Here is a 12729-nt window from a genome sequence, read left to right on the forward strand (position 1 = left end):
ACTTTTCTACAGTGTCATTAATCTAATCAGCTGCTCAGTATTTTGTTTGGAAATGCAGGAATGGGCTTTTGTGATGGACAAAGATGGGTTTGTTTCATTGGAAATTTGGTTCTGTTTTGTATTTTTTGTGGGTTTTGTTTTGTTTTTTCTTCTCTTTAAAAGCTTCAGAAGCTTACAGAGGTGCACTGATGGTGTGACTGCAGTGTGGGGTGCACTGCAAGTACCAGGCAGCAGCTACAGTAAAAGCACGTTATTCCAGGGATGCTTTTGTCCTTTCTTCTTTTACTTCTGCCATTAGCAGTACAGATTGCACTGTATTGATAAGGTGGAACAGATAAGCTTCAAGATATATGAAATAGTATCCAAAATCAGTGTCAGTCTGGGTGTCCTGTGTATTCAAAGAAAATGAATGTTTGAAGATCAGTTCTTTGTTCCAATTCAGGCTTTGGAATTGCAGGTTTCTCACCTTTGTCACCCTTGCTGGGCAGGTGACAAATCTGGCTCACATGTTGGAGCCACTCAAGCTGCTCGGATCTTGAGCTCAGACTGAAAAATGTTCAGTCAGAGCTGATGTTGATTTTTTTTTTTTTTCCTGACATTTTTATTCCAGAGATCTCTGCTTTGAAAGTTTCTTTTATGGGTTACTTGGAGTGTGGCAAAGACTTTGTAAGTTATTGCTTGGAGCAGGTTACAGTAGGCCCAGCAGTTCTCATTTCTAAACTTACCTTTCTTCTTTAGACTTGCTTCTGTCCCCCTCAATCTTTTTGTTGCCTTTCCAACACCTTTCCTTGTTTCTCTGATTTAAAAGCCTAGAAAACAAACAAGAAAATAGGCAAGTTTAAGTTCTAGCAGCTAGCATTACCTGCATTGTCTGGGTGCACTTAAATGATGGCAGTGAACCTGAGTCACAACTGGAATCAGCCCTTAAGTTGTCTTCCTCACATGCTGAAAAACAAAATTATGAGCAGCAGTGCAGTATCTTTGTGTTCCCTATTAAGATGCTTTGAGAGCAGTGGGGTACGATGTGATTTTCAGCCAGGGGCCAGATGAGTCCTTGTCAGCTCTTCTACCTTCAGTCAAGTGCTGTGAGTGCAGGTCTGCAGCCCAGCACAGCCAGTGCTCTCCGGCCCCACGCTGTAGTGACTTCCTTGATTTGTACTGAAAATGGTATAAGAGCAGTCATCCCTGTCACTGCCTTTGATTTTAAGCATATGGACTTTTAAATGTAAATTTTGCATATTCACTGCAGAAAAAACGTGTAGATCTTTATTTTTTCTGGTCAGGTCTCTGAGCCAGCCCATATGCCAGGGCTGTGTGCAAGGCTCGTGTAGTTAGTGTCGTGTCTGTAACCTGTATGCAGATGGCAGAGCTTTAAGCCGCGTTAAAATCGCTTGTTAGTAACATTTAATTGTGGCTGAATTTATCCCTTGTGTTAACATGTCTCAGTATTCAGCATTTATTGCCCCCATGAGAAGCCTACGAATACACTAAATACTAATTCATCAACAGTGCAGCGTTTCATATCGATAACTTGATTTCATTTTTGCGAGATACTAATTGTAGTCTCGTCTTGCTCTACTAAGGGTGCTTTCGATTTCATTTTATTTTTTGTGGATAGTGCATGATTTACTGTATAGATCATATTGCATGTCATTGATGCATGTTTGAAATTTGTTGTGTCCTTCAAGGCATGATAAGTGGCTATCCACCGGTGCTGCCACCTTTGCAGGGCCCAGTTGATGGCATTGTTAGCATGGGCAGCATGCAGCCACTTCACCCAGGGGTGCCCCCACCCCACCAACTCCCGCCAGGTATGCCAGGCATCCCAGGCATCCCACCGCCCGGTAAGAATTCATCCTCATTCGCTCTGTGTTTCATTGTCATGTACTTGCTGTTTAACTGGTTGTTACAGGAATTGTCTGTGGCTTGTTTTGTTCCTAGCGCAGTTGATTGTGCCTAAACTGTTGCAGGTTTGTTTAACTGCAGCACAGATGAATGCAGGGGGGTGCAAAGTGATTACATTGGCAGAATACACATCCAATAAAGGAACGGCAAAAGGCCACTGGAGAAATGTGGGGCTGCTCCAGCAGTGGCTTTGCACCAGCCAAAACAAGCCTGAGAATGGCGTGAGTTTATCAAAGGTCTGACAAACGGCAGTCAGCCCCTTCATACCCCTGTGTCATTTGAAGAGTGCTCTGCCACCCTCTCCACATTAAAGCAAAATAATTGAATTTGCAATGAGATGCACTGCTCTCCTTTCTTACTGAGCTCGTTGGCAGTGTGTTAGCTGACGCGCGTTCCGGCTGCGCTTTGATTCACCCAGCTGCATCAGAGCCCTCGGCCGCTGTGCACCACCATATGTTATAATAGAACAGTGTGCAGATTGTGCCTTGTAGCTGGAACTGGAAACTTCTGGGGGTAAGGTGAACTGGCTATGCTACTGTGACCAAATTCTTATTTTTTGAACATATGTTTATTATGCATTTGCTGGTTTTTTTGCCACCCTGTTGTTGACAGGTAAGGCTGAACAAATGATACCAAACTTTCTGGCGTTAATGCCAATAATGCCATTTGGTGGGGAAAATACACTCGCCTGCCCTCTCATTCTGTTGTCTGTGGGTTCTTCCCAGGTAGTTACCCCTGATAACTCAAATGGCCGTTAGAGATGTGCATCCCATCCATTCAGCAGTTAAACAAGCTGTGGGCAGAAGCGCTCAGTTTGTCTCCCTACCCCCTTTGCAGCTACTTTGGTCAGAAGCCCTGCTGGGGCCGTATCTGTCTGCAGATCGCTGTGATGGTTGGATGTTGTTTGCTTGCTTCTGTTTGTTTTTCAACCCGTCAATGTAAGCTTGCATCTTCACCAGCAGGCCAGATTCACCATCAATTCACATAGAGTAGAAGTGCTGTGTGTCTGAGCTTGCCTGCAACTCACCGCAGCGCTGACCTGTAAGCACACAGCTGCAGCTTACAAATGTTTGGAGGCGACTCTGGGACAATGCATTTCTTTGCACAGTGTTTCCAGCTGGGCTGTGCATGAGCAAAGCAGTGCCAGGGATGGAGGAGCACGTGGGATGTGGTCCCATGTGTTAGATGGGGCTGGGTGGGCTCAGGGCGAGGCTGTGCTGCTGGGCAGGTGAGGGTGCCCCCTCCAAACCTATTCACTTCGTACCAAAACAAAGATCAGTGCTATATCCCACAGCTTGCATTGTCAGTGTTTTTCCCAACGTCTGACTTAGTACAGATGCATTTAAGATGGGGGGTTGTAGTCAAATGGAAAATTAAGGTGATATGTGCTTTAGCTTGCAAAATGCAGTGACATGTCTTCTGGTCCCTGACACAGAAATCTGCCTGCAAATTCAAGCCTTAGGAAGACTCTGGTTATTTTGCAGCTTTTGAAATGAAGGAATTAAAAAAAAAATGGCATGAAGAAAAGCAGCAACATGCATGACTTTTTATGTACGTCAAATAGCAGGAGCTGCACACTGTGATTTGTATGTGGGAGGCTTCTGCTGCATGGCATGCAGTAAGGAAAAGCCTCTTCATAAAAAAAAATGGGGAAAAAGCAAACCTGCCTTTGTGGCTTTGTTTTTCAAATATTGTTCTGTCTCTCATATGAGACTATTTAAGCTGAACCTGTAAGTGGCATCTTATTTATGTACATATTTACATACAGAATCTATGCAGTGGCTTGGCTTTCTTCCTGCCACGGTTGTATTTTATACCATTAAAAACCAGGAAATATTCAGTGTTGCTAAAGCAAATCAGCTTCTCCTTTGATGAGGATTTCAGGACGATTGTGACCAGCCAAAGGTATAACAAAGGAAATGCTGTAGTCAGGCCACACTGGGTAAAGGAAGAAAAAAAGGAGTTTGCATTTCTGCAGCTAAATGAGATTCAGCAGGGCACACATCGATGCTGGGTCGTTGTTCTGGTGCCTTTTTTTTTTTTCATTGAGAAAATTCCAAAGCGTTTTTTATTGTGGGAGAGTGGGATATTAGAATGTTCCCAAAACTGCTTTAAGCAATGATTTCAGACTATAAATTTGCACTGCAAATTTGACCAAAGCGGTATTTCTCTCTGCTCTGAAGTAAGACTAATCGTTGTATATTTTGGAATATAGGTGTTATAGGCCAAAACGTGTCCCCCATGGTAGGCACTCCAGCCCCCGGTGCAGGTCCGTTTGGACAGCAGGTGAGTGTGAGTCCTTTTTGCATTATTTATGAGGCTCCCAGGCTCTGGATTAGCATTGCAACAATTAAGACGTGTAAGGAATGCACACAGCCTTATGCAGAGAGAACAGAAGCCACAGATGCACAGGGCTATATTCAGAACCAGTTAATACCTCTCTCTCGGTGCCTGTTTGTATTTCTTGGTTGAATTGTTATTAGACTAATTGGGTTCTGCCCAGTGAGGTAAGTTCTGCAAAATAAGCAAAACAGGCTTCTTTTCCTTTCTGCTGAGCTAATATAAGTCACGTAAACACACAGCTAAGCTGCTGGCAGAGGGGATGCTGTCTGTTTTCTCAGCCGTGGCTAAATGGATAAAAACTGCTTATTTTCTCCCAGATTTCACAAACCAACAATGCAGATGTTCACTGGCCATTTACATCTGGTAGTTTTGATGCCAGTGATGATCAGATGTTCATTCTTGATGTAGATTAAATGTTCATCACACTGAGTTTTAAGGACTGCACTTGCATTTGGTGAGAGGGTGTAAAGAAGAACAGAAATTGAGTGAGAAGGCAATAGAGCGAGTATGTCATTTCAGTGAGTTCCTTAAACCATGGGTTGGCTCTGCTAAGAGTTCTCAGTACTGCAGGTGAATGGCAGCAGTGGGAATTCCATAGTTTGGGGACTTTTGTGTGACTGCAGTTTTTGTCTGACCGAGATTAGTATTTATTCTGTGGAAGCATCCTGGTCTTCCAAGGATGAGGATTGCTTTGGTGATATGTTATAGAGAGCTCTAAAGCAAGCTAAGCTCCGCACTTTGCACATCACAGATTTTCTAGTCAAATTTCAGAAGGCATGAAATAAAAATGATGCAAGGGGAGTAATTAAGGAGAGTGGGAGAGAAGAGAAATGGTGGTAGTGATGAGAAGCTGCCTTCTGTTAAATGAGGTTTGTTCACACATCTCTCTGTATGTGTCAGTGACCTCAACAGGTAAGGCTGCCTGGAGGAGGTTGCCTTCTAGGGAAATCTCTTACACCTTTGGTTATAACCAAAGTTCTGCTGTGTGAGGATGCTGTGAGGCAGTGTGAACCATCCCTGCAGCTCCCCCAGATGCCATCTCTCCATCGCTTTGCCGTTGCAGATAGGAATCCTCGGTCCTCCAGGACAGCAGGCACCTCCCCCGTATCCCGGCCAGAGCCCCGCCACGCAGCCTGTTATGCAGCAGCCCTCGACTCCCATGTTTGTTTCCCCTCCACCAAAGACACAGAGGCTTCTTCATTCCGAAGCCTATCTGAAATACATCGAGGGGCTCAGTGCTGAATCAAACAGTATTAGCAAGTGGGACCAGACCCTTGCAGGTAAGGTTTTTGGCGCAGAACGGGGTGTTTCCGTCTGGAACTCACTTCCTTGTAACTGAATACTCGTGGCTTCCATGGAAAATACCAAATTAATCTGCTGATTATTTCACAATTGCGTGCGTGTGTCAGTTTCATTAAAATCCACAGACAGGGAATATATGCTGCCAGTGGACTAATTCCATCACTGGGTATAAATCTAATTATCCACTGCATGTGCTCGAATAAAAGAAATAGCGAAGAATTATTTCCTTTTTTTTTTCCCCTTAGAAAAATGCTGGCAAATATGAAGGGCAAAGCCAGCTTAGCAAAGCCAGCAGATAACAAGGCTGTTTGTTCCCCTTTCAGCACGAAGACGAGACGTCCACTTGTCCAAGGAGCAGGAGAGCCGCCTCCCGTCGCACTGGCTGAAAAGCAAAGGGGCTCACACCACCATGGCCGATGCTTTGTGGCGCCTGCGAGACTTGATGCTGCGAGACACCCTGAACATCCGTCAGGCGTACAACATAGAAAATGTGTAGTCGCGTTCTTGCTTCTTTCTTTGATACTGGCATATAGAGTTTTGTGGAACAATAGCTGTTTTAGTTACTGGGTGGGGAGAGATAACCAACGATGATTTGTATTGCATTTTACTGTACATTGCGAGACCATTTTTATATAAGGACACTTTTAATAAGCATATTTCACTTTTTGTTATATTAAGTTGACTTTATCAAATACACAGATTTTTGCATATGCTTCCTTTGTTTGAAAGGCGATTTCATATTTGGTTAACTGTAGTCGAGGATTCATCTTTCTTACACTTTATTGCTGAGAATCTGATGCCATTGTTTTTATATAAAAGAAGAAAAAAAGAAAACAAAGTATTTACAGGTTGGTACAATGGAATGTGAAATTAGTCATAGTTTACATCCTAGAGGAATGTGTGTACATGTGCTTGTGTGTGCTAGGCGCTCCCAGCAGGAAGCTGACTTGGATATGAGCAGGGAGGATCTCTTTGAAAGAAGCTGAAGGTAAGGTGAGCATTGGAGCTAGGGAAAAACCACGTTGCAGGTAAATACTGAGGCAGCTGAATGGGCCACAGCGATCGTGGAAGTGCAGGTGCAGATATGGGACAAGGCTAACCTGACTGCTAATGCTGTCCAGTCTTGTCCAGGCATTAAAGCTGCAGCCAAGGCCACTGTGACCCCAGATCAGTAGCAGAATACGTGTGCTGGCATGCCTGCGGGAGGTGAAATCTTTCGTCTGCTATGACCTGCTTTGGGTGTTCTGAGATGTCCCTGACGCTGGGCAGCAGGAAGGGAACACCTCTACCTGTGCAGTGCAGTCTGCGTGTGGGAGAGGCCACAACTTTGAACCAGTGTGGGTCATGGAAGGTAAGTTAGAGGAGAGGGGAAGCTCTTTTGTTGGTAGAGTCACATGGTTTCTAAATCATATTCTGTTAATGATTGGGCACCGTAAGACATTTTTCTATTAAGTGTATTGATTCACACTAATGAAAGTTTTACAAGGCAAAATTTGAAATGTAACACATGAATTCAGTTTCAAAACAGTACTGTAAGTTCAGCATACCTTGTGCATTGGAGACAGAGTGCGTTGTGCATTGCAGCCTTCAGAGGGCTTTGTGCTTCTGTCGTTTAGCTCAGTAAGGTCATGTAGGCTCCTCTTGCCAAATGTTGAGGTTGTGACTGCCTTTGCTGAAGACTTCACTGTAGCAAACTAACCAACCTTTTGGGCTGCAAAGCTGTTTGCTTTCACAAGCTCCACTTTAGAGCTCTTGGATTGCACAAATTAACTGGGAAAACAGCACTAATTTGAAAAGCAAACAAACAAAAAGCTGTTGGCACAAACATGGTCGCTGCAACTCAGTCCAAAAGAATAATTTGCTGATATGCTTTCATACTGCTTCTAGAAACGTTTATCATTTGGAAAGGTGTTTCAAAGTCTGCTCATACAGAGCACTTTTGAGTTCATACTGGCAGAAGGTTGCATGTTTTTCTTCAGATACTGGGTTCTGTTTGGTAATGCAATTGAATACTGATGAGGGAAGGGACAGGCAAGTATGAACTATTCTTAAATGGTACTGGCTAGTTCCCCTCCTATTCCAGCCCTACATTCCTTGCACAGAAAACCTTATAATTAGAGGTGAGCACTTAGGGACATTTTAGGACAGATGTACACTGGGATGCGAGGAAAAGGGAGCCAAGCAAAATCTTACAGGAAATTACAATGGACATCTCTACCAGTAGAGCACCTGTGGTACAGAAATCATTTACAAAGGGCAGTAAGGAACCACGTTTGTTTCATGAGGTAGGAGTACACCTAGACCTCCTGTACATACACACTGTCATCTTAGAACACATTTCAGTTACTGTAGGCTTTGCAGTTTTAGCCGCACAAATGAGACGTTGAAGCGAATCGGGCAGCAAATCCTGGTTTCCAAGCACTTGGAATTACCGTGGGTCGTAGAAATACCACCAGATGGTCTTGTTCTCAGCATGAACAAAAACTACACCAAAGAACCTGGGATGGATTTTAGTTAACTTATTGTTCTATTTATTTTCTTTGGAGGACTGGATGGGACTCCCTCTGGAGCCCGTGTAACTCAGATGTTTAATTTATCTGAAGGCCGGCGATGAGCAGACGTGCAGCACTGGCTCTGTTCTGCCCGGGCAGCCAAAATGCTGCTCCCACTGCTCTCAGTGCTCCCACTGCTCCCTGGCCCAGGGGCAAGAGGTTGGGAATCCCCACAAAGCCTGGCTCCTCCTGTTAAGGCAGTGCAGAGCGCTACCGCTGAGCCACGGGGCTGGCCCTAATCAATTCTGATAAGCTTTATTTATTTCAAAATCCTGTCTCTGCATAGGAGACTTTTCAGTTGATGGCAGGAAGGTTTGGGATATGATGGCTACAGTCTAGAATTCAAAACCAGCAGAAGAAACTGTTTTTTGACTCTGGTTTAAAAACAAGGAAAGACGTCTGTCTGTCTTTTCCTCTCTTTGTGGGCATTTGAACCCCTCATTTGTTTTCCTCTGCTTTTCACTGTATCGGCATAAATGAAACTTTCCTATCGAAATAAATGTATGTGTGGGAAATGGTTGGCTTCTGAGAGAGTGGAAACAGATCGACCTAGGACCGGCGTTTTCATAAACCAGTTGGAGATGAGTAATAATTATTTGTTCTCTTCCTCAGCTCTTCTCTTCTATGAGAAAATTTACCATTTCTGTAAGAAAAAAAAACAAAAAAAAAAAGTTGATGTTGGTGACTTTTTTTTCAGCTCATGGTTTCAGACCTGGTCAGTCCCTGTTTGGCTGCTCATTCCATCTTGTACTCCCGAGGGTTAAGCTGATAACCAGGTGTGTAACATGTATGTACCATCACTTTGTTTACCTGAGTCTTTTTAATTTGAATAAAAATAGTTTGCAAAGTGTTTTGGATTAACCAGGTTTGAGTGTCCCATCGAGGCTTCTGGTGGGATTTTCCTTCAAGTAACTCTGGTTGGTGCTGACGCTATGGAATCCTCCCTGTGTGCATGCATGTGTGTGGGTGAAGAATCTTTTTCTGTTCTCCTGTGTGTTGCGAGACTCTTCTGCTGCTGCTAAGAAGAGTGGCGTTGAAAAATGAGCTGTAAGGAGCACGAAGGGAGCCCTGCAAAATACATGGTGTGCTAAGCAGGGGCGATAGGATGCGGTCAGGTCCATTTGCCTCCACATTAACTGCTTTGGAAATAAACAGCAAGCCTTAATTTCGTGCTGGAAGCTAACCTGGTTCAGGACTTCTTTGACGTAGCTGGATAATGAAGGGAATTAGAAAAGCAATGTGGAAAACGCATCTTTTACCCAATAAAATTGAAAACTGGGATGGAAGTTCTCTTTGGTAACAACAACAGCAAGAGAAATTAAATGACAGCAGCCTTCTTTTGTGTTGGGGAGCCTCTGCCATGCTTTGCAGAGAGCTACTTAACCAGAACACGCTTACTGTTCCATTTAATTAACACGCATTAATGCCTTTCACCCAAGGGTTGAACACTGCCTGGCACGCAGAACTGCCACCCTCCTAGAAGCTCACGGGGAGGCACACAGGGAGACTAATTCAGGTCATTCTTCACGTAGTATTTGGTCAGCGTGAAGTTCTGGAGGTCACTCAGATCTGCCCAGCCTGCTCCCAGCACCAAACACGGAGTGGAAGTGGTGTTTCAAAGTAGCTGAGTGCTTTCAACAGCAAGGAAGGGCTTCTGGTTCACTGACAGGTCTAATGAAGGAACTCCATCTTCCTTTTGCTTGCTGCATTTTTCAGTAAGTTTAATTTGACCGTCAAACAAAAGGGACGCAAAAAGTAAATACATTAAAAAAAGAAAACAAATCAGCAGGCCTTCTGCAAGTGCCTGCAGTGCACTAGGATCCAGTGGTCCTTAGCAAAGAGTCTGCCGCTCCTTCGATCAGCTCTCCTGTTCAGAAATCCTGTGCTGTAGATGTGCAGCTTAACCTCTATCAAAGCAGGCAGCAGACAGACATGAAATCAGAAAGGAAGATCCCCAGAGTTGCACAGCAGCACCAGTTGCTACTCTGTCTCTGCTCATTTTACACAAAGGATGCTCTGCAGCCTTTGACAAAAAATGGTGATGGATGCTCTGTCCATCCCAAAGTCTGCAACCCATTTCCATCAGACGGTTTGGGGAGGACTGCAAATAATCCTCATGCTTTGTGCCAGGCACAAACACCCAAGAAGGATTTAAGGACATTCCTAGAAGTCACAGTCCTGCTGCAGGTGTCTGCACCTCTCAGGAGCAGCTGCTGCTAGCCATAACCAGAGTGCAGGTACAGCTTGGGCCCCACTCACCACCCGGGAAGCTTTCAGCAGTGATGCTTTGCTTGTGCTCAGAGCCTCCTGCTGCGGCTGCTGCCAGAAGAACTGCTGAGTTGCTGTTTGCAGGTGCTGTGCTGGCGCCAGGTGAACTCCCTGCAGACTGAACAGATGTGCTTGAGTCCATAGCTGGCAAGGCTGACACTTAAAGCTGTGTCCTGGCTTGCTCCCGTAGCATCTAACAGAAACACTGTGTTCTCATGCTGGAATGGGAGGGAAGATTGAGGTTGGATGTCAGTGTGAGAGTGGTGAGGTGCTGGAACAGCTGCCCAGAAAGGCTGTGAATGCCCCGTCCCTGGAGGTGTTCAAGGCCAGGTTGGATGGGGCCCTGGGCAGCCTGGTCTGGTATGAAATGTGGAGGTTGGTGGCCCTGCCTGTGGCAGGGGGTTGGAGCTTCGTGATCCTTGAGGTCCCTTCCAACACAAACCATTCTGTGATTCTGCGAATGAGCAGCAATCCTTCAACCCAAAGAGTGGGTGTGGAGTAAAACCGATCCAAAATCCCCACCAGGAGTGCTTGGCACTGGAATGGATCAGCAGAGCTCAGCTGCTCTGCTTCTAGCATTCATCATCTTCTGTCACTGCAATTCCGTGTTGCCTCGTGGCTGAAATGGTACAGAGTCGGCTCAGAGGATTCTCTCCTGCATGAAGACTGGCACTGCTGAACTCCCCACTAAGAACTCCTTGTGAGCCACTGGCACTCCTGTCTTTCTGTGTTCCTTAACTGGAGACGCTGAAGCCAACTTGCTATGTGCCTGGTGAATTCACTGTGGTGGATTAAGAAAGCTCTGATGCAATAAATTGGATGTTCATTTGCTGAGACACCACTACTGGTATGGGAGTGCTATGAGAAGTCACAGGGAGAATGTCCATAGCAGGTGGAGTGCTGAGATGCTGCTGGTGCACAAGGCTTTCTTAAAAAAATGGAGAAAAAATGAGAAAACAAAGCAGCAGCACAAAAAATGCCCAAAGGCTTTAAAGGTAGATGGAACTGAAGTACAACAGCGCTTCAGTATGAAGTACAGCACAAAGTCAGGCTGTGAGGTGCCCACCCCTGGAGGTGCCCCAGTGGCCTCAGTCCTCCTGATCAAGGCCTTGGAGCACAGCAGCATCGTGGCTTCCTTCCCTTGCATCAACCTTTTCTTCCCCTCTGCCCACGCATCACTTCGTAAGAGCCACCACTGCAGGCAGCACAGCAGAGCAAGGCACAAATGATTTTCCAAAGCAGTGCAGGCAGAACAAACACCGAGCTGTACGCCTGTCCTATGGAACCGAGTTGGAATTGCACTACACTGTAAAGAACACTAACTGGACACAATAGCAGCCTCCACCAGTCCAGAGGAATCTAATGGAAACGGAACGCTTCCTTCCTGCCACGATGCATCCATGGCATACAGCTTAGCATACCCTGGTGTTTTCAGAATGGTGTCTGCTCGAGCAAAGAGAAGCAGCAGCCAGACTGTGCACTCATTGCAGTTTATTTAGAAGTTCCAACCAACATTCAATCGATGGCAAAGGCTGAAACCCGATGAATTCGGTTAAATACAAAAGAGTGCAGCACAACCTGCTAACAAACACCACCGAGTGCCAGCCGGCAGCTCCTCGCGCACAGACCCCTCCCGCCCAGCACATCGCAGCAGTGCTTCTATCGCACAAAGTGCAGACACTGAGATGCGTCCCTTGGAGCCTTCAGCTAAGATTCGCTCTTTTCCATCCTCGCCTTGTACTGTCTTTCAGATCGCTTCCTTCGGTAAACGTCATCTGTGCCAGAAAAAGGCTTCGTAAGCTCTTCCAAGAGGAACACGACCCCGATCCTGCCCCAGCTCGGCCGGGCTGAAGGGACCTCACAGCGCAGCCCCACCGCTGCCCGCAGCCCAGGCTGCTCCCGCGCTCCGGTCACTCACAGAACGTCTCCTTGCCGATGCGGACGTTGATCATGAACCATTCCATGGCCCCGCCGAGGACGAAGAAGAAGGGCAGCAGGCGGTACGCGCCGAACCGCTCCCGGCCGGGCACCAACCGCAGCAGGCGCCGCAGCCGGCGGCTGATCAGCATGGCCGGGTCACCTAGCAAAGAGGAGGGGAGCGCGGGGCGATGCGTGAAGGTCAGCGGGAAGCCGGCCGGGACGGCGCCCTGCTCTGCCGCCTCCGGCCCGCCGAAGGCCGCAGCCAATCAGCGCGGCGCGACCCCACGCCCCTCACCTCCTCGGGACGGCGTGCCGGAAGGACGCGCTCGGCGTCACGTGACGAGCGGCGTGCCGGCGCCCGTTTCCGATTGGCCGCGGCGGCTCCGGGGGCGGGGCCGCGCCGGGAGGCCGCCGCCCACCCCGCCCCGCCCCTCCCGGC

General features: G+C 46.6%; 2 protein-coding genes across 13 annotated transcripts in view; one reads left to right on the plus strand and one right to left on the minus strand.

Moving 5' to 3' along the window:
- The window catches only part of PBRM1 (polybromo 1), a 61322-nt gene extending 52359 nt beyond the window's left edge, over positions 1-8963 (plus strand). For 8 of the 12 annotated variants that reach the window (XM_042885511.1, XM_042885512.1, XM_042885506.1 and 5 more), the window contains 4 exons: positions 1689-1844; positions 4121-4191; positions 5312-5528; positions 5874-8963. In XM_042885511.1, the coding sequence (XP_042741445.1) occupies positions 1689-1844; positions 4121-4191; positions 5312-5528; positions 5874-6046 (617 nt within the window). In that variant the 3' untranslated portion in view covers positions 6047-8963. The remainder of the gene's footprint in view (positions 1-1688; positions 1845-4120; positions 4192-5311; positions 5529-5873) is intronic. The other 4 variants (XM_042885513.1, XM_042885516.1, XM_042885518.1 and 1 more) reach the window with 1 other exon arrangement.
- A 2881-nt stretch (positions 8964-11844) lies between these two features.
- Positions 11845-12607, minus strand: SMIM4 (small integral membrane protein 4). The gene is made up of 3 exons (XM_042885474.1): positions 12586-12607; positions 12289-12450; positions 11845-12145 (listed from the first exon to the last, which is right to left on the minus strand). Exons 2-3 carry the CDS (start codon positions 12437-12439, stop codon positions 12078-12080), a joined length of 219 nt encoding a protein of 72 aa, XP_042741408.1. The 5' UTR covers positions 12440-12450; positions 12586-12607; the 3' UTR covers positions 11845-12077.
- Positions 12608-12729: the final 122 nt, after the last annotated feature.

This window comes from Lagopus leucura, unplaced genomic scaffold, assembly GCF_019238085.1.
Source record: "Lagopus leucura isolate 7727_CA_CO unplaced genomic scaffold, USGS_WTPT01 Super-Scaffold_100050, whole genome shotgun sequence".
In the NCBI taxonomy this organism is placed as follows: Eukaryota; Metazoa; Chordata; class Aves; order Galliformes; family Phasianidae; genus Lagopus; species Lagopus leucura.